Source organism: Apodemus sylvaticus, chromosome 2 (assembly GCF_947179515.1).
Source record: "Apodemus sylvaticus chromosome 2, mApoSyl1.1, whole genome shotgun sequence".
NCBI classification, from domain to species: domain Eukaryota; kingdom Metazoa; phylum Chordata; class Mammalia; order Rodentia; family Muridae; genus Apodemus; species Apodemus sylvaticus.
The window spans coordinates 120,210,534-120,230,410 of NC_067473.1; the positions used below are offsets into that span (position 1 = coordinate 120,210,534).

The 19,877-nt window shown below is 38.6% G+C and overlaps 1 protein-coding gene across 1 annotated transcript; it reads right to left on the reverse strand.

The window, feature by feature from the left end:
* Positions 1 to 12,370: 12,370 nt before the first annotated feature.
* Positions 12,371 to 13,382, reverse strand: LOC127678935 (vomeronasal type-1 receptor 45-like). The gene is given in 2 exon segments (XM_052174298.1): positions 12,371 to 13,357; positions 13,359 to 13,382. Coding segments are annotated over 2 exon segments (1,011 nt in total).
* Positions 13,383 to 19,877: the final 6,495 nt, after the last annotated feature.

Genomic DNA, 19,877 nt, shown 5'->3' on the forward strand with positions numbered 1-19,877 from the left:
AAATAAATGGGGGAATAATATGCAGGCTGTTTTCATGGGAAATAGGCCTCTATCAGCTCCTGGAAATAATAGCTTGATCTTTCATACTTATTTCTGACAACTTAGCACTCAAATTCATAAGCCACTTCTTTCAATAACAGATGATCTATGAAAATAACAAATGTCAAATGATAAACTTTTAATTAAATAGTAGACTTAGTATTTTTAATGAGCTTCTTCATAAGTATAACAAATAATAAGTATATATTTAAGTATGTTGGCTGACCAAATTGAAAGGGGTCATCAAGATGTTAAAAAAATTAAGAAAGAAAGTCTAAATAGAATTTTAGAGTATTTATACCAGGGAAATAAATATCTTTAGAAGAGTACAATCTTGTGGCTGTGCAAAACACAGTCCCCTGTGTTGAGGGGCCATCAGATCTCAGGGTCTCCTCGGCAGATCCTGAAAACTCCTTTCAGCCCTTGAGCTCTTCTTCCCTCAACCTGTCTGTGCCCTGAGCACATTTTGATTCTGCACTTGGTGCAGAGCACTTTTCCAGATGGACAGAAAGGGGAGCACTCTGCCTGAAGAGATCCTGCACAGGCTTAGGTGAAGGGAGTCTTCAATGCATCTCTACAGCTGGTAAGTTTAGTGTCTGTCCAAGATGAAAAGTTCCTGCTGAAGAGCATGGAAATCTCAGTGGACCACAATCCCTACTTTTTCTATATCCCTCAGATCTGGTATTAAAAGTATGTGTAAATTAACCAAACTTCATTTCTCTGTTTAAGGTGGTATGTTGTGCTCAGGTCATCATTTCTGTACAGATAGCACCTTTGCTCTCTATCATCTCCTTAACCTATCAATGTGGAGTTCTCACCTAGCAATGTGGAGTCCTCCAGGAAGCAGGTACTGGAGCCCAGTTGCAGGCCTGGCAGTCACCTTTGGTGTAAAATGAATCCACCTGAGATAGCCTGCCCCACAGTCTGTTACACTGATTTATAATGAGAATCTTGGTTTCTTTAAGAACATAGAAAAGTTACGGGAATAATTTTTTATTTTATACCAGTTATGGGATAAGGGATACTTCAGATTGTCCACAGTAGTGAACAATGATGTTCCTCGTGCTCTGGCAAAGGCATGATTTTTCCAACTGCAGATAGTTTTATCAAATGTATGACATTTGGAATTCCAGAGACTCTTGAGAGTATATATGAATACAAGCACCCCAAAGGGGGTGTGGGTGATGCTGCTCCTCCTGGTGTTAATGTATCTGGTTGCAGATTGATGTTTCTGGTTGCTGGATGACAGATGAAAATAAAAATTTCCCCCAAAGTATTTGATGCCCCTAATCAGCAGAATGACAATCTAATGATATGGATGTCGCCTTTACTATCTACATTTCTTTCTTTCCTCTAGTCTTGAGGGGTTTGAAGGGTTAGAGAAAGGTGGTAGAAATAGGTACTCCAATGTAGCCACAAGTCTGGTTCTGATGCCAGTGCAGTCTCATCTTAAGGCTACTTACCCATCATTGGATAATCAAATAGTCACTGTCCTCTTATGCATTGAACTTGAAAGGCCATTTATACCTTTTCAATGCTGATGAACACAGATGGACTGGCAGTGGTAGAGAAATGGGGATGCAATTGGAGAAGGCTGGAGTTCTGAAGATGCTAGTTCTGTTTCCTGTGCCTGCACAAGAGAGCCAACATTACCTGGTAGAGAGGACCATGATGCTATTTGAGAATGATTCCCTGTAGATGAACCATGTGGATAACATGTATTGCATGGGGATATGGTACAAAAGAACAGGATTCAGTAACATAGTAACATCACATTAGGAGTAACAAAAAGAGAGATGAACTGGTTGCTCAACTGGATCAATAGAAGGAAGAAAGGACAAACCAAGGCCATAATATGTCATATGGAGATAAGGTGCTTTTGAACATTTCTCAGCAGAGTGTCTGGGACTGGGAGTGATGCCTAGAACCATCATCCAGTAGGGCAGTACAAATGGAGATATCCTGCACAAAACTGAACTAGAAGACAGGTGATTTGCAGGTGATGTCATCCCATCATTACCAAAGCATGAAAATATCTGTACCCATGAAGCCAACAACCAGCAGTATCATGAGGAGATTGAAGGACAGTAAGCCAACAGACATGTCAGTGAGTCTGGGGCTGTTCTCACCACTAGGCATGAGGACACCAAAGAGAAGGACACTGTTGCTTGAGATTCCAACACTTATCTCAGAGATAAGGTGTTTCTGATATCTCATGACAATGCACAGCTTGCTGTTCTGATTCGTCTTATATGGTCAAGAAGCATAGAACAAAACTTGCAGGGTAAAGCAAAAGATACCCTTCGACCCAGACACAGTTTGATTGTGAATCTTAAAAGAACTTCTTGGGGAATCAGCATCCCAGTCTTCAAACATTACTACAGAGCAATAGTGATAAAAAACTGCATGGTATTGCTACAATGACAGGCAAGTGGATCAATGGCATAGGATTAAAGAACCAAAAATGAATTCACACACCTATGGTCACTTGATCTTCGACAAAGGAGCTGAAAACATCAAGTGGAAAAAAAGATAGCCTTTTCTTTTCTTTTCTTTTCTTTTCTTTTCTTTTCTTTTCTTTTTTTTTTAGATCTCTTCCTTTAGGCTGATGGGCTGCTGGTCCTACGGATCCAGACTTAATGCTTTGTGCAACTCACCATTGCTCACAGTTATCCACTCTTCCTGTATCTCTTGCTTTTTTTTTTATTCGATATATTTTTTATTTACATTTCAAATGGTTTCCCCTTTTTCTAGCCCCCCACTCCCCAAAAGTCCCGCAAGCCCCCTTCTCTCCCCCTGTCCTCCCACCCACCCCTTCCCACTTCCCTGTTCTGGTTTTGCCAAATACTGCTTCACTGAGTCTTTCCAGAACAGAGGGCCACTCTTCCTTTCTTCTTGTACCTCATTTGATGTGTGGGTTATGTTTTGGGTATTCCAGTTTTCTAGGTTAATATCCACTTATTAGTGAGTGCATACCATGATTCACCTTTTGAGTCAGGGTTACCTCACTTAGTATAATGTTCTCTAGCTCCATCCATTTGCCTAAGAATTTCATGAATTCATTGTTTCTAATGGCTGAATAGTACTCCATTGTGTAGATATACCACATTTTTTGCATCCACTCTTCTGTTGAGGGATACTTGGGTTCTTTCCAGCATCTGGCAATTATAAATAGGGCTGCTATGAACATAGTAGAGCATGTATCCTTATTACATGGTGGGGAATCCTCTGGGTATATTCCCAGGAGTGATATAGCAGGATCTTCTGGAAGTGAGGTGCCCAGTTTTCGGAGGAACCGCCAGACTGATTTCCAGAGTGGTTGTACCAATTTGCAACCCCACCAGCAGTGGAGGAGTGTTCGTCTTTCTCCACACCCTCTCCAACACCTGCTGTCTCCTGAATTTTTCAACAGTTAATGAAAATGCAAAATGCAAAAAGCTTGTAACCCAAAATATCCAGGAAATCCAGGACACAATGAGAAGACCAAACCTAAGGATTATAGGCATAGATGAGAGTGAAGATTTACAACTTAAAGGCCAGCAAATATCTTCAATAAAATTATGGAAGAAAACTTCCCTAACCTAAAGAGAGAGATGCCCATGAATATTCAAGAAGCCTACAGAACTCCAAACAGACTGGACCAGAACAGAAATACTTCCCGACACATAGTCATCAAAACACCAAATGTACTAAACAAAGAAAGAATATGAAAGGCAGTAAGAGAAAAAGGCCAAGTAACATATAAAGGAAGACCTATCAGAATCACAGCAGACTTTTCACCTGAGACTATGAAGGCTAGAAGATCCTGGGCAGATCTCATGCAGACTCTAAGAGAACACAAATGCCAGCGAAAACTACTATATCCAGCAAAACTCTCGATCACCGTAGATGGAGAAACTAAGATATTCCATGACAAAACCAAGTTTACCCAATATCTATCCACAAACTCAGCCCTACAAAGGATAAAAGGAGAAAAACACCAATATAAGGAGGGAAACTTCACCCTGGAAAAAGCAAGATAGTAACTTTTCATCAAACCCAAAAGAAGTTAACCAATCAAATTTAAAAAATAACGTCAAAAATGACAGGAAGTAACAATTATAATTTTTAAAAACTGGGTTATAATTTTTAAAACTGGGTCCTAGCCTCATTATTTTGAATATCATGCAATGATTTAATATTATTATGATATTAGCTACATGTGATATACAATACTTTAAGATTATGTATAATTTTTATAGTGTATATAATAATATATTTATGTATTATATAATTATTTATAATTTACACACACAAAGTCACAGACACACACACATACATACACATGCACAACACACACACACACACACAGTATGCAGCCACTCTAACTTTCTTCCAGGCTAAGGCTACTTGATATGGATACAAGAAATTAAACCATGCTAGATAGAGGGTCTGCAGCAAAACTTAAACTGTAGTAATTTCATAAAGAGCTACCAGACTTTATATAGCTTTATCAGGGACAGATTATAATTATTAGTTATATTAGCAGTGTGTATATATATACCCACTGCTATTGGCAGGATCAATATAGTCATGGTTGCCAGGATATCATGACATTTGTAGGCTATACATGATATACAACCTTAACATCAAAGACCAATCATCCTGCAGGCTTTCATATTTCCTTGACTACTAAGGGAACAGAAGCATGAGTGTTTCATTGCTTGAGGGAGTGTGTCGGCCTTTCAGAACCTGGAAGGCACATTGTACACCAGAAGCTATGAAGCCTACCCTGAAAAATCTATAAAAGTTTCTTCAAGGAAGCTAGGCCAGGCCAACTTTATGATCCCTGCAAAACACACACACACACACACACACACACACACACACACACACACACATATGCACCGACACACACACATGCACACACACACACACACACACACACAGAGAGAGAGAGAGAGAGAGAGAGAGAGAGAGAGAGAGAGAGAGAGAGAGGGAAACAGAGAGGGAGAGGGAGAGGGAGAGGGAGACAAACGGAGAGAGAGAGAGCATAGAATAAAAATGTTTAGATCATGCTAAATATATTTATTTCTAATATTGTATAACATTTATAACTTCCTTATGATGGAAATTTTTAACGCATTTTTTCTTGTTGCTTGAAATCTCTGATATACTGTCGTAGAGATTTTGTTTCTGTCATTTTCCCCTCATGTTGAATATACTTTGTGTTTCTTATAGGATTCACCCTGATTACGGCTTATCCTCACTCTATTCCTTCCAGTTCCTCCCAATCTCCTATCCTATCCAGATCCACTCTACTTCTTTCTCTCATTAGAAAAGAACAGCCTTCTAAGAGGTAGTAATGAAATGTAGCAAAGCAATATATCATAAGATAAAACAAAACCCATCATCTCTCCACTCTGAGTCTGTGCTTTGAGCAGACCTTGGGTGCTGTCTTTGCATCCAGTTGCACAACACCCAGAGGATGCTTGACTCCCAGGTGCTCTAATATGCCCAGGATCACAGGAGAGGCCACAATATCTGCCCTAACACACTATGAACTGTGTCCCTCAGAATACAGGGACACAGGAAACTTCTCTCCACACCTCTCAGCCAGTGTCATGGGTGCCTTCTGGTTTGAACCTGCACCTGGTACAGACATGGAGTTCTAGCTCTGTACCTACCCTTAAAACCCCAGAGAGAGTCCAACTCCAAGATCCTCTGAAATGCACATGTCACAGGATCACAATATCAGAGGATCACAGGATGACAGAGGAAGCCTGACTTCCAGGAGATCAGACACACTCAGGGGCACTGGAGCTCTGACACACTGAAAATCATAGCTGAGGCCACAACATCTTTCCCAACACCCAGTATAACTAGGAGTCCCACAGGACCAGGGAAACACAAACCCCTACACAACCAGGGGCATAGGTTCCTTCTAGCTTGCACTTGTGCCTGGAGCAAACCAAGAGCTTTGGCTCCCCCACACAGCCCTACAATACCCAGAGAAAGCTTCAATACCAGAAGTTATGTCAAAACAGAATCTGATGAGCTTTTTTACCCCATCAAGAGCAGATTGACTCCCAGGAGCTCTGTCACACCCAGGATCTCAGGATTACAAGATCCCAGGATCCCAGAGACAGCTGGACTCTGAAGAGTTTTAACACAACAAAGATAACAGGAAGGACAGTCTCTAGTCAGGGCAGATAGCATTAGAGATAACCAGATGGTGAGAGGCAAGTACAAGAACATAAGCAACAGAAACCAAGGCTACTTGGCATCATCAGAAGCCATTTCTCTTCTTCAGCATGCAATAAGGACACATGCTCCACTATGTTCATAGCAGCCCTATTTGTAGTAGCCAGAAGCTGGAAAGAACCTAGGTGTCCTTCAACGGAGGAATGGATACAAAAAATGTGGTATATATACACAATGGAGTACTATTCAGTCATTATAAACAATGAATTCATGAAATTCTTAGACAAATGGATGGAGCTGGAGAACATCATACTAAGTGAGGTAACCCAGTCTCAAAAGATCAATCATGGTATGCACTCACTGATAAGTGGATATTAGCCTAGAAGCTTTGAATACCCAGGACATAATCCACAAATTAAATGATGTCCAAAAAGAATGGAGGAGTGGCCCCTGGTTCTGGAAAGACTCAGTGCAAGAGTATAGGGGAATTCCAGAACAGGGAAGTGGGAAGGGGTGGATGGAAGAATAGGGGGATGGAAGAGGGCTTATGGGACTTGCGGGGAGTGGGGACCCAGAAAAGGGGAAATCATTTGCAATGTAAGTAAAAAAATATATCATTAAAAATGCTAAAAAAATACACTGTATATTTAAAAGTAAAAAAAAAAAAAAAAAAAAAAAAAAAAAAAAAAGAAACCATTTCTCCCACCACAACAAGTCCTGGATTTCCCAACACTCTGGAAAAGCAAGATTCAGATTCAAGATCACTTCTCATGATGATTATATAGGATTAAATAAGACATAAATAACTGCCTTAAAGAAATGCAGGAGAACACAGGTAAACAGGCAGAAGCCCTTAATAAGGAAACACAAAAAGTCCTTAAAGACTTACAGGAAAACACAAAGAAACAGGTGAAGGAATTGAACAACACCATCCAGGATCTAAAAATGGAATAAAAAACAATAAAGAAATCACAAAGGGAGACAACCCTGGAGTTAGAAAACCTAGGAAAAAGATCAGGAGTCATAGATACAAGCTTTACCATTAGAATACAAGAGACAGAAGAGAAAATCTCAGGTACAGAAGATATTATAGAAAACATTGACACAACAGTCAAAGAAAATACAAACCGTAAAAAGCTCCTAACCCAAAACATCCAGGAAATCCAGGGCACAATGAAAAGACCAAACCTGAAGATAATAGGTATAGAAGAGAGTGAAGATTTCCAACTTAAATGACCAGTAAATATCTTTTAAAAATTATAGAATAAAACTTCCCTAACCTAAAGAAAGAGATGTCCATAAACTTACAAGAATCCAAAAGAGCTTCCAATAGACTATACCAAAAAAAATTTCCTCCTGTCACATAATAATCAAAACACCAAATGCACTAAACAAAGAAAGCATATTAAAAGCAGTAAGAGATAAATGCCAAGTATCACATGAAAGCAGAAATATCAGAATTACAGCAGACTTCTCAACAGACACTATGTAAGCCAGGAGATCCTGGGCAGATGTCATACACACACTAAGAGAGGACAAATGTGAATCCAGGCTACAAAAACCAACAAAACTATCAATTACCATAGATTACCAAGATGTTCCATATAAAAAACCAAATTTGCATAATATGTTTCCAGAAATCCAGCCCTACAAAGAATAATAGATGGAAAACTCCAACATAAGGAGGGAAACTATACCTTGGAAAGAGCAAGAAAGTCATTTTATTTCAATAAGTCCAAAAGAAGAGAGCTACAGAAACATAATTCCATTTCTATCAACAAAAATTTCAGGAAGCAATGATCACTTTTCCTTAGTATCTCTTAATTTCATTGGATCCAATTACCCAATAAAAAGACATAGACTAAAAGATTGGATATATAAAAAGGACCCATCATTTTGCTGCATACAGGAAATGAGCCTCAGTGATAAAAACAGACATTACTCATAAGGAAAGGCTGGAAATTTTTTTCCAATCAAATGGTCCCAAGAACCAAGCTGGAGTAACTATTCTAATACTGAATATAATTAAATTTTAACCATATGTTATCAAAAATAGGGAAGGACAATTCATACTTGTCAAAGGAAAAAAATCTACCAAGATGAACTCTCAATTCTGAATATCTATGCTCCAAAAGCAAGCATACTCATATCCATAAAAGGAACTTTACCAAAGCACAAAGCACACACTGCTCCTGACACAAGCACTGTGGAAGACTCAACACCACACTCTCATCAATGGAGAGATCATGGAAAGAGAAACTAAATAGAGTTGCAGTGAAACTAGTAGAAGTTATGATCCAAATGGACTTAACAGATATTTATAGAACATTTCATGTTAAAACAAAAGAATATCCCTTCTTCTAAGCAACTCATGGTACCTTCTCCAAAATTGACCATATAATTGGTCAGAAAACAGCCCTCAACAGATACAAGAAGATTGAAATAATCCCAAGCATCCTATCAGATGACCACAGACTAAGTCTAGTGTTAAATAGCAACAAAAACAACAGAAAACTCACATGCACATGGAAGAGGAACAATGCCACCTCAATGATAACTTCATCAAGGAAGCAATAAAGAAAGAAATTAAAGATATTTAGAATTTAATGAAAATTAAGGCACAACATAATCAAACTTAGGAGACACAATGAAAGCAGTGCTAAGAGGAAAACTCATAGCTCTGAGTACCTCCAAAAAGAAACTGGAGAAAGCATACACTAGTAGCTTGATAGCATACCTGAAAGCCCTATAACAAAAAGAACCAAATACACCCTTGTGGATTAGAATGCAGGAAATAATCAAACTCAGGTCTGAAATCAATCAAGTAGAAACAAAAAGAACTATACAAAAAAAATCAGCAAAACCAGGAGCTGGTTCTTTGAGAAAATAGAGAAGAGAGATAAAACCTTAGTCAGACTAACCAGAGGGCTCAGAGACAATATCCAAATTAACAAAATAAGAAATTAAAAGGGATATACAACAACAGAAATGGAGGAAATAAAAAAAATCATCAGATCCAACAATAAAAGCCTGTTCTCAACAAAACTGAAAAACTGGATAAAATGGACAGTTTTCTAGACAGATATCAGGTACCAGAGCTAAATCAGGATCAGATAAACTATCTTAACTGTCTCCTAATACTTTTTGAAATAGAAGCATTCATTAATAGAAGACTATTAATGAATAGTCTCCCCACAAAAAAGAGCAAATGTTTAGTGTAGAGTTCTATCAGATCATCAAAGAAGACCTAATACCAATGCTCTTTAAACTATTCCACAAATTAGAAACAGAAAGAACACTACCCAATTGATTCTATGAAGCCACAGTTACTCTGACTCCTTATCTCTCTCCTAGGTTTTCTATCTCCAGGTTTGTCTCTCTTTGTGATTTCTTTGTTGATTCTATTTCCATTTTGTTGGTTTTGTTCAATTCCTTCACCTGTTTGTTTGTGTCTTCCTTTATTTCTTAAAGGGATTTTTGGTTTCCTCCTTAAGGGCTTCTAGCTGTTTACCTGTGTTCTCCTGTATCTCTTTAAGGTAGTTATTTATGACCTTATTAATGTCTCCTATCATCATCATGAGATGTTATTTTAAATCACAGTCTTTCTTTTCTGGTGTGTTGGGGTATCCAGGGCTCACTGTAGAGGGAGAACAGGTTTCTGATGTTGTCTGATAGTTTTGGTTTCTGTTGCTTATGTTCTTTCCTTTGCCTCACACAGTCTGGTTATTTCTGGTATTAGCTGGACTTGCTGTTTGTATCTGTAGCTTGTCCCCCCTGAAAGCCTGTGTGTTAGTACTCCTGGGAAACCAGTTTGTTCCCTGAGGAATTTGGGTCTGGAGGTCTGTGGCACAGGGTCAGCTCGGGGGTGCAGACAGAAACCAGAAGGATTCTGTCCTCAGCTGGTCCTTAGTTCCTGTTTCCTAATGACTCTGGGAAGGTCCCCTCTTGGACCAGGAATTTGAGCAGAAGTGCCCTTACCTGTGCTCAAATGTGTTTTTGCACTCTTGTGAGACAAGCTCTCTCCCTGAAGTATTAGGGAATTGAGAACTGTAGCACAGAGGATCAGCTACTTGATATTTTACTTCTAATGCAAAAACATATTTCAAACTCATGTCTTTAAGGTATCAGCTAATACCAAAAATTCACACATTTGACCAGTTATTTACATTTGGACTTTTGTAGTCACAGGAAACTCTATCCATGAGGCACAGTCTGTAGCTGCCTTTGCATCCAAATGCCAAAAGTGAGCATGGATCTTCAGCAAGAGCTTTACTTTCCAAGGAGTGACTGAGAAGAAGATTCAGATGAGCAGATAGCGGTCTTTAAATCTCTGTTTAGTACATGTTTGTCACAACGTTTTGTTATTGAAAAATTACATTCTGGTGTATTTAGAGTTTTGTCATTATTTCATTATAGGGGGGATAATTTAAATGTGTGTGTGTGTGTATGTGTGTGTTTGTGTTAGTGTGTGTGTTCAAGTTTGTGAATATAGGTACCTATGGTTCATGGTAGGTTTGTAGAGGTCAGATTCCAACCTATTACACTGGTCCTGATTTTCCACTTTGTTTCTGTTGGGTCTCTCATGTTTCTCTACTATGCGGTCCAGGCTAAGTAATACAGAGATCCTTGGAATTCACCTCCCATCTGCCAATAAGAACTCTAGGGTTGAAAGATGCCTGGTATTCTTTGTCTAGTGATAAGTATAAGCTGTGTCTATGGACTCAGATTTTTATTGTGTAGTGAATACTTTATCCCCAGAACCCCATGGGTATTAGAAACAATGCTGTGATATCTATATGAAAATAATATGTCTTTATTATTAGGAAGCACCAATAACACACAAAAAATGTCATCTGAACACTCTAGCTACTAAATAAATGCTACTGAGTGTATACACATCATATGTCCCATAAATACACAGATCTAAGACACTAGTTTCTCTGCTGAATTGAAAGTCTATCAGGCAAAAACCAAAAGAATTGTAGCCTTTTTAAAATCTCCAAAATGGAGTGTATTTTGTGACTCTGAGTCTAAGTGCCACCCTGTATCAGTCAATCCACATAAAACTTACTTTTCTCTCACTGAGTTATCTTATTTTCCAGAGCAAGTTCCTGGTTTGTCTGCGTTCCACATTTCGTGAAAACAACCAAGGGCAAGGCAACCAAGCTGAAGTCAGAAACCAGCTTATTGTATAGAAACAATGAGCCCAGAGAACAGTTCAAAGCTGACGTCCAAGTTAAATTTTAGAAAAATTTTTATGCTCACTGTGTCTCCTTGCTTTATCATTCAAGAGGGATTTATATTTGGCTTATTAAACTTCTTAGTAGAGTTTTCCCAACTACCTCATGAGCATTCATGCTTCTACAAGCAACAGACTTTACCAGAACCTATTTCTAATGCAGACTAATAGAGGAACAGGGTTTAAGGAGAGGAGTGTAGTAGAATCTTGAACCTCCAGGGAGATGGGCAGTGTGGTGTGGACATTTTCTGATTTTCAGGGGGCTCCATCCCACAGCACCCTGTGCTGGAATTGAGTTGCACATAAAGATTGAACAATACACCACACCATGTAGAGGCTGAATTTTGGTCATATGTTCTGTTAATTCTAGACTGTTTCTATTTTAAATCCTGGGAATTTTAAATCCTGTTATTTTTAATGTTGCTGTATAAGTTATTGTGTATATTTTGCACATAGACGTGTTTTGAAAGTTATGTGTGTAATTCATATTCTTCCTGGACCATAGCATTTCATTTTGGAGGTTCAAGAAAAGCCAAGCTTTTTTTTTTTTTTTTTTTTAGATTTGTCAAAATACATTACAGAAAACTGGAATATCAAAATGTAATTGAAGTTGTCACATACTTACAAAGGGTGTGGTATATCTAAGACCAAGATGGGCAAGAACTACCTCACAGGGCTCCCTTAAAGACTCATTGAGAAATAAATAAAACTTAAATTAAATTAAGCCTTGTCCTATGTCAAAGTATATTGATAAATCTTCTGTTATGTGTTTAGCATCATGTTGGTTAAAATACATCATTTTAACATAAAAAATTTCATATTTTATATATGGCAAAGCACATTGACAGCACACTGTGACTGACAGTTCTGATGGCAGTACATTGGCTCATCTTGCCCATCCAAGTAGATTCAAACATTTATTATTCTCTCAAATGTGGACCTCAAAAAGATCACTATTTGCTTTTCACTGCTCATAAACACAAAAGGGCTGATGGTGGCATAGATGTGCACCACAAAAATTTGGATAGAATACGATGTTGGATCATTCAGGAACATAGTTCTTGAGCAGGAGACAATGCTGTCAAATATGCACATCAGCACAAAGAAACTCATGAGCATCAGGATGGTCTGGGTGGCCCTTTGCTCTGGGGATGTTTTGGGGGAAAAACTGGTACCTTGTAGATTCTGGACCTGTTTCTTGTGCCTGCACAAGAGGGCCATCATGTAGCAAGTTGAGAGGACCATGAGACTAATAAGAAAGACTTCCCTGATGGCTATCAGTGTAGAAAACATGCTTTGCATGAGGTAACTCAAGGGTAGAATAGAGCAGGACTGAGTAACATAAATAAAATCATTCACGGTCACATTTGGTGTGGCAATGATGGATACCAAGAGGTGACTGCTAATTAACATATAGAGGACACCCAGGAAAATAATGGCACATGAGATGTGATGGGGAGATTTGTGCTTGAACTTTGCTAAGCAGGAGCTTCTGGGAGTAAGGATGATGGCCTGGAGGACACTCAACATGCTGGTGGTACAAAGGGAGAGACCCCTCAAAATTCTGTACAGGTAGACAAGAAATTTACATATGATGTCATCCCATTCTCTCCAAGAAATAAAAATGTCAGTGGCTATGAATGCCATAACAATTAGGATCAATAGGTGGATTAGGGACAAGAGACCAATGGGCAGGTCAGTGAGTCTGGACCTATTCCCACGAATGAACTTGAGGGTGTGGAAGAGGAGAAGGAAGCTATTGCCTGAGACCCCAATGCCAATTTCAAAGAAAAAGGTGGTCCTTATATTAGAATTAGTGTGTAATCTGCTCTTCATATTCATCGTATGGGAGAATAGTGGCTGAGGAGAAAAGAACAGAATCTCGTGCATCAATCCTTGGCAACTCTGCTCCTCTTACCATATTCTACTCAGCTCTACTTCACACCCCACAGACCCTCTCGCTTGTTATAAGCTGAGGCATGGTTGAAACCTATGTCCCATGATTGCTGCATCAATGTGTATGCTTTTTCAACATTAAATACTACACACATCCTAAATTATGTCTTTTCTTCTTTAGTGTGTATGGGTTTTACTGGAATAGGAACAACAGTTTATTACAACATCCTCTCGGACAGCAACGTTACAGACAGAGTTTTATTATTTTGGGTATGTTTGAATGAGGAGGATTGTGTGAAAGAAATCAGTCCTTCCTATTGAAAGAGGTCCCATGGATTGTGTATGCCCTTATTCTATTTGGGGCTATCTTTACTCCATTTTTATAAAACCAAATTTCTTAATTTGTGTTTATAGCAAATGTTGGGAATTGTGATCTGTGAATACAGATGTTTCTCATTCCATGCACATTCTGCCCTTTTGTCCAAGTGTGACCAAGAAAACTATGAGGCTGAACTCCAATCATCTCCTCCTTAACATAAACAGAGCCATGTGCCTGTGTCAGGTGGACACTAAGTATATAGGAACATGCAGTTTACACAGAAAACATGGCTGTGTTCCAGCACAAGATGGTCTCTGTAGATATTTCCCCAGCTGGTTCTTTCAGGCAGTGTCTTATGTTTGTGGTCTGGGAGAGATAAGGCAGATAATAATGACTGGCCAGCTCCATCCCTGCTTGAAACAGAAGATAAAAGACAAATAAGTTACAAAACAGCAGAACATTGGAGTGGAGTCCTATCCAGAGAATTTAGGTGAACAATTCAGTCTTTGAGTGATGTTCTCTAAGTTCATCTTTCATGTTTTCTAATCTCAATCTAGAACTGCCTCTATGAGAACAGCAAAGCGGGCAAATGCCTTCATGAATTTCAGGAAAGAAGACCATGTCTTCGTTCAGTATATGAAATTGGAGGAAGTAGACCTACAATTAAAAGAGTTGGGGTTTTTACAGAAGTTACATAATAAGGTTTTTCTTATTACAGAATTATAGAAAATGGTACAACTCAGTCTTGAAAGACAGGCTCTATAGGAATCTACATTCCCTCTTTTCATAACCGAGGGTCGATACTCCCCCATATTCCTGATATGCCAGCTACAACTTTATATTCATCAATGTGCTGTAGATGCTGTAAAATTATTACAGAATCTTGATTAGACATTTACTTACTCAAACACCATAACCAAACCCATGTTAGGTAGGTAAGCATTTATTGCTTGTTACTTCTAATAATCAATCATTCAGGGTTGTTGATGGTAGAACTTATGGCAGAGGTCTACAGGCAGGAACTGATGCACCATCATGCAAGAGTGCTAGTCACTGTTTTTTTTTTTTATTTTTTATTTTTTATTTTTTATTTTTTATTTTATTTTATTTATTTATTTATTTATTTTTGCTTCATGGATTTGCTAGTCTGTATTCTTAAGTATCCACCAGCCCAGAGCCTATACTCACACTGAGCTGGTCCCTCTCACATAGATTTCCAATCAGGAAAACTCACCACAAATATGTCCACATGTCAATTTGGTGGGGGAATTATCTGAACTGACATTAAGTTCCTTAATTCCAAGTGATTTACCTTGTGTCAAAACAAACTCATAAGGAAACAAACCAAAACATTTGGTCCAGTTGACCCCTTTTCAGGTAGACACACAAACATATCACTGTTACACTCTAACTTTGTCTCTTTTTTAGTTTCCAAGATATCATTCTAATATCAACATTTCAATATAAAAGTGCCACATACTTTAAAAGTTCAATCTCCTTTAAATTTTCAAATCCCATTCAACATGGAAAGCTTCTCCAAAATTTTCAGTGTCTAAAATATCCAGCTTCTCTAACATTTTGAAAGTTTCTGTAAAATACATATACTCTCTGTAAAACTCGAAAATCTCCATAAAATCCCAAAATCCTTTTAAATTTTAAATTCCCTTAATATAGTTAAAATGGCCAAAAGCAATATACAGATTCAATGCAATACCCATCAAAATCCCAACTCAATTCTTCACAGAGTTAGAAAGAGAAAACCTCAAATTCATCTGGAATAACAAAAAACCCAGGATAGCTAAAACTATTCTCAACAATAAAAGAAATTCTGGGGGTATCAGTATCCCTGACCTCAAGCAATACTGCAGAGCAATAGTGTTAAAAACTGCATGGTATTGGTACAGTGACAGGCAGGAGGATCAATGGAACAGGATTGAAGATCCAGAAATGAACCCACACACCTATGGCCACTTGATCCTCGACAAAGGGGTGGAAAACATCCAATGAAAAAAGATAGCGTTTTAAACAAATGGTACTGGTTCAGCTGGAGGTCAGCATGCAGAAGAATGGGAATGGAACTGATCCATCCTTGTCTCCTTGTACTAAGCTCAACTCCAAATGGATCAAGGACCTCCACATAAAGCCAGACACTCTGAAGCTAATAGAAAAGAAACTGGGGAAGACCCTTGAGGACATCGGTACAGGGTGAAAGTTCCTGAACAGAACACCAATAGCTTATGCTCTAAGATCAAGAATTGACAAATGGGACCTCATAAAATTACAAAGTTTCTGTAAGGCAAAGGACACCATCAAACGGGCAAATCAGCAACCAACAAATTGGGAAAAGATTTTCACCAACCCTACATCAGATAGAGGGCTAATATCCAAGATATATAAAGAACTCAAGAAGTTAGACCCCAGAAAACCAAATAACTCTATTAAAAAATGGAGGACAGAGTTAAACAAAGAATTTTCACCTGAAGAACTTCGCAGGGTGGAGAAGCATCTTAAAAAATGCTCAACTTCATTAGTCATTAGGGAAAGCAAATCAAAACAACCCTGAGATTTCACCTTACACCAGCCAGAATGGCTAAGATTAAAAATTCAGGAGACAGCAGATGTTGGCGAGGATGTGGAGAAAGAGGAACACTCCTCCACTGATGGTGGGGTTGCAAATTGGTACAACCACTCTGGAAACCAGTCTGGCTGTTCCTCCAAAAACTGGGCACCTCACTTCCAGAAGATCCTGCTATACCACTCCTGGGCATATACCCAGAAGATTCCCCAGCATTTATTAAGGATACATGTTCCACTCTGTTCATAGCAGCCCTATTTATAATTGCCAGAAGCTGGCAAGAACCCAGGTATCCCTCAACAGAAGAGTGGATGCAAAAAATGTGGTATATCTACACAATGGAGTACTATTCAGCCATTAGAAACAATGAATTCATGAAATTCTTAGGCAAATGGATGGAGTTGGAGAACATCATGCTAAGTGAGGTAACCCAGACTCAAAAGATGAATCATGGTATGCACTCACTAATAAGTGGATATTAACCTAGAAAACTGGAATACCCAAAACATAATCCACACATCAAATGAGGTACAAAGAGAACGGAGGAGTGGCCCCTGGTTCTGGAAAGACTCAGTGAAGCAGTATAGGGCAAAACCAGAACAGGGAAGTGGGAAGGGTTGGGTGGAAAAGAGGGGGAGGGAAGGGGGCTGATGTGACTTTCGGGGAGTGGGGGTCTAGAAAAGGGGAAATCATTTGAAATGTAAATAAAAATATATCGAATAAAAAAAAGAAAAGAAAAAAAGTGTGGGCTTATGTAACATAAATAATTTAAATATTTTCTTGTTTCCAAATGAAGAACCAAAACACAGTCATCAAATTCAACAATGTCCAACAGAATAAAACTGTGTCATGATTCCAGGACTAACAAATTTCTGGGCTCCTCCACAGTGCTGGAAAATCCTTCCATAGCCCACACAGCTTGTCTGCTAGACCCAAAGTGGTCTCACCCCACAGCAGCTTCTGCTGTCCTTGGTAGATATCCTGTGATGCTGACCTTTCAGATTGTCTGGATTTGTATGTCAACTGGGCTGAAGCTTCATTGGAAGCCTCTCCTTGTTTCTTGTCAAAGACTCTAATCGTTCTCAGCATCCTTTCATGCTTAAAGTCTTGGAAAGAGCAGAAATTCAAGGCCCATACCTAAACATAGTTAAAGCAATATACAGCAAACCAGTAGCCAACATCAAACTAAATGGATAAAAACTTGAAGCAATCCCACTAAAATGAGGGACTAGTCAAGACTGCCCTCTCTCTATATATCTTTTCAATATAGTACTTGAAATTCTCACTAGAGCAATTAGACAACATGAGGATGTCCAAGGGATACAAATTGGAAAGGAAGAAATCACATTATCACTATTTGCAGATGATATGATAGTATACATAAGTGACCCAAAAACCTCCACTGGAGAACTTCTACAGCTGATAAACAACTTCAGCAAAGTGGCTAGTTGTAAAATCAACTCAAGCACATCAGTAGCCTACCTATACTCAAAGGATAAACAGGCTGAGAAAGAAGTTAGGGAAATGACACCCTTCACAATAGCCACAAACAATATAAAGTATCTTGGTGTGACTCTAACCAAACATATAAAAGACCTGTATGTGAAGAACTTTAGGTCTCTGAAGAAGGAAATCGAAGACCTCAGAAAATGGAAAAATCTGCTATGCTCTTGGATTGGCAGGATTAATATAGTTAAAATGGCCATCTTTCCAAAAGCAATATACAGACTCAATGCAATCCCCATCAAAATCCCAACTCAGTTCTTCACAAAGCTAGAAAAAGCAATTCTCACATTCATCTGGAATAACAAAAAACTCAGGATAGCTAAAACTATTCTCCACAGTAAAAAAACTTCTGAGGGAATCGGTATCCCAGACCTCAAGCAATACTACAGAGCAATAGTGTTAAAAACTGCATGGTATTGGTACAGCAACACGCAAGTGGACCAATGGAAGAGAATTGAAGACCCAGAAATGAATCCACTCACATGGTCACTTGATTTTCGACAAAGGAGCTGAAAATAACCAGTGGATATTAAGGAATAGTGATTGTTACTTCCTATCATTTTTGACGTTATTTTTAAAATTCAGCATCCTTTCATGCTTAAAGTCTTGGAAAGAACAGGAATTCAAGGCCCATACATAAACATAGTAAAAGCAATATACAGCAAACCGGTAGCCAGCATGAAACTAAATGGAGAGAAACTTGAAGCAATCCCACTAAAATCAGGGACCAGACAAGGCTGCCCCCTTTCTCCTTATCTTTTCAATATTGTACTTGAGGTACTATCTCGGGCAATTCGACAACATAAGGAGGTCAAAGGGATACAAATTGTAAAGGAAGAAGTCAAACTATCATTATTTGCAGACGACATGATAGTCTACCTAAGTGACCCAAAGAACTCCACTAGAGAGCTCCTACAGCTGATAAACAACTTCAGCAAAGTGGCAGGTTATAAAATCAACACAAGCAAATCAGTGGCCTTCCTATACTCAAAGGATAAGCAGGCTGAGAAAGAAATTAGGGAAATGACCCCCTTCACAATAGCCACAAACAGTATAAAGTATCTTGGGTGACTCTTACTAAACACGTGAAAGATCTGTATGACAAGAACTTCAAGACTCTGAAGAAGGAAATGGAAGAAGACCTCAAAAAATAGGAAAACCTCCCATGCTCATGGATCAGTAGAATCAATATAGTTAAAATGGCCATTTTGCCAAAAGCAATATACAGATTCAATGCAATACCCATCAAAATCCCAACTCAATTCTTCACAGAGTTAGAAAGAGCAATTATCAAATTCATCTGGAACAACAAAAAAACCAGGATAGCTAAAACTATTCTCAGCAACAAAAGAAAATCTGGGGGAATCAGTATGCCTGACCTCAAGCAATACTACAGAGCAATAGTGTTAAAAACTGCATGGTATTGGTACAGTGACAGGCAGGAGGATCAATGGAACAGGATTGAAGATCCAGAAATGAACCCACACACCTATGGCCACTTGATCCTCGACAAAGAGGCTGAAAACATCCAATGGAAAATAGATAGCCTTTTCAACAAATGGTGCTGGTTCAACTGGAGGTCAGCATGCAGAAGAATGTGAATTGATCCATCCTTGTCTCCTTGTACTAAGCTCAAATCCAAATGGATCAAGGACCTCCACATAAATCCAGATACTCTGAAGCTAATAGAAAAGAAACTGGGGAAGACCCTTGAGGACATCAGTACAGGGAGAAAGTTTCTGAACAGAACACCAATAGCGTATACTCTAAGAGCAAGAATTGACAAATGGGACCTCATAAAATTACAAAGTTTCTGTAAGGCAAAGGACACCATCAAGAGGACAAATTGGCAAGCAACAAATTGGGAAAAGATCTTCACCAATCCTACATCAGATAGAGGGCTAATATCCAATATGTATAAAGATCTCAAGAAGTTAGACTCCAGAAAACTGAACAACCCTATTAAAAAATGGGGTACAGAGTTAAACAAAGAATTCTCACCTGAAGAACTTTGGATGGCGGAGAAGCATCTTAAAAAATGATCAACTTCATTAGTCATTAGGGAAATGCCAATCAAAACAACCCTGAGATTTCATCTTACACCAGTCAGAATGGCTAAG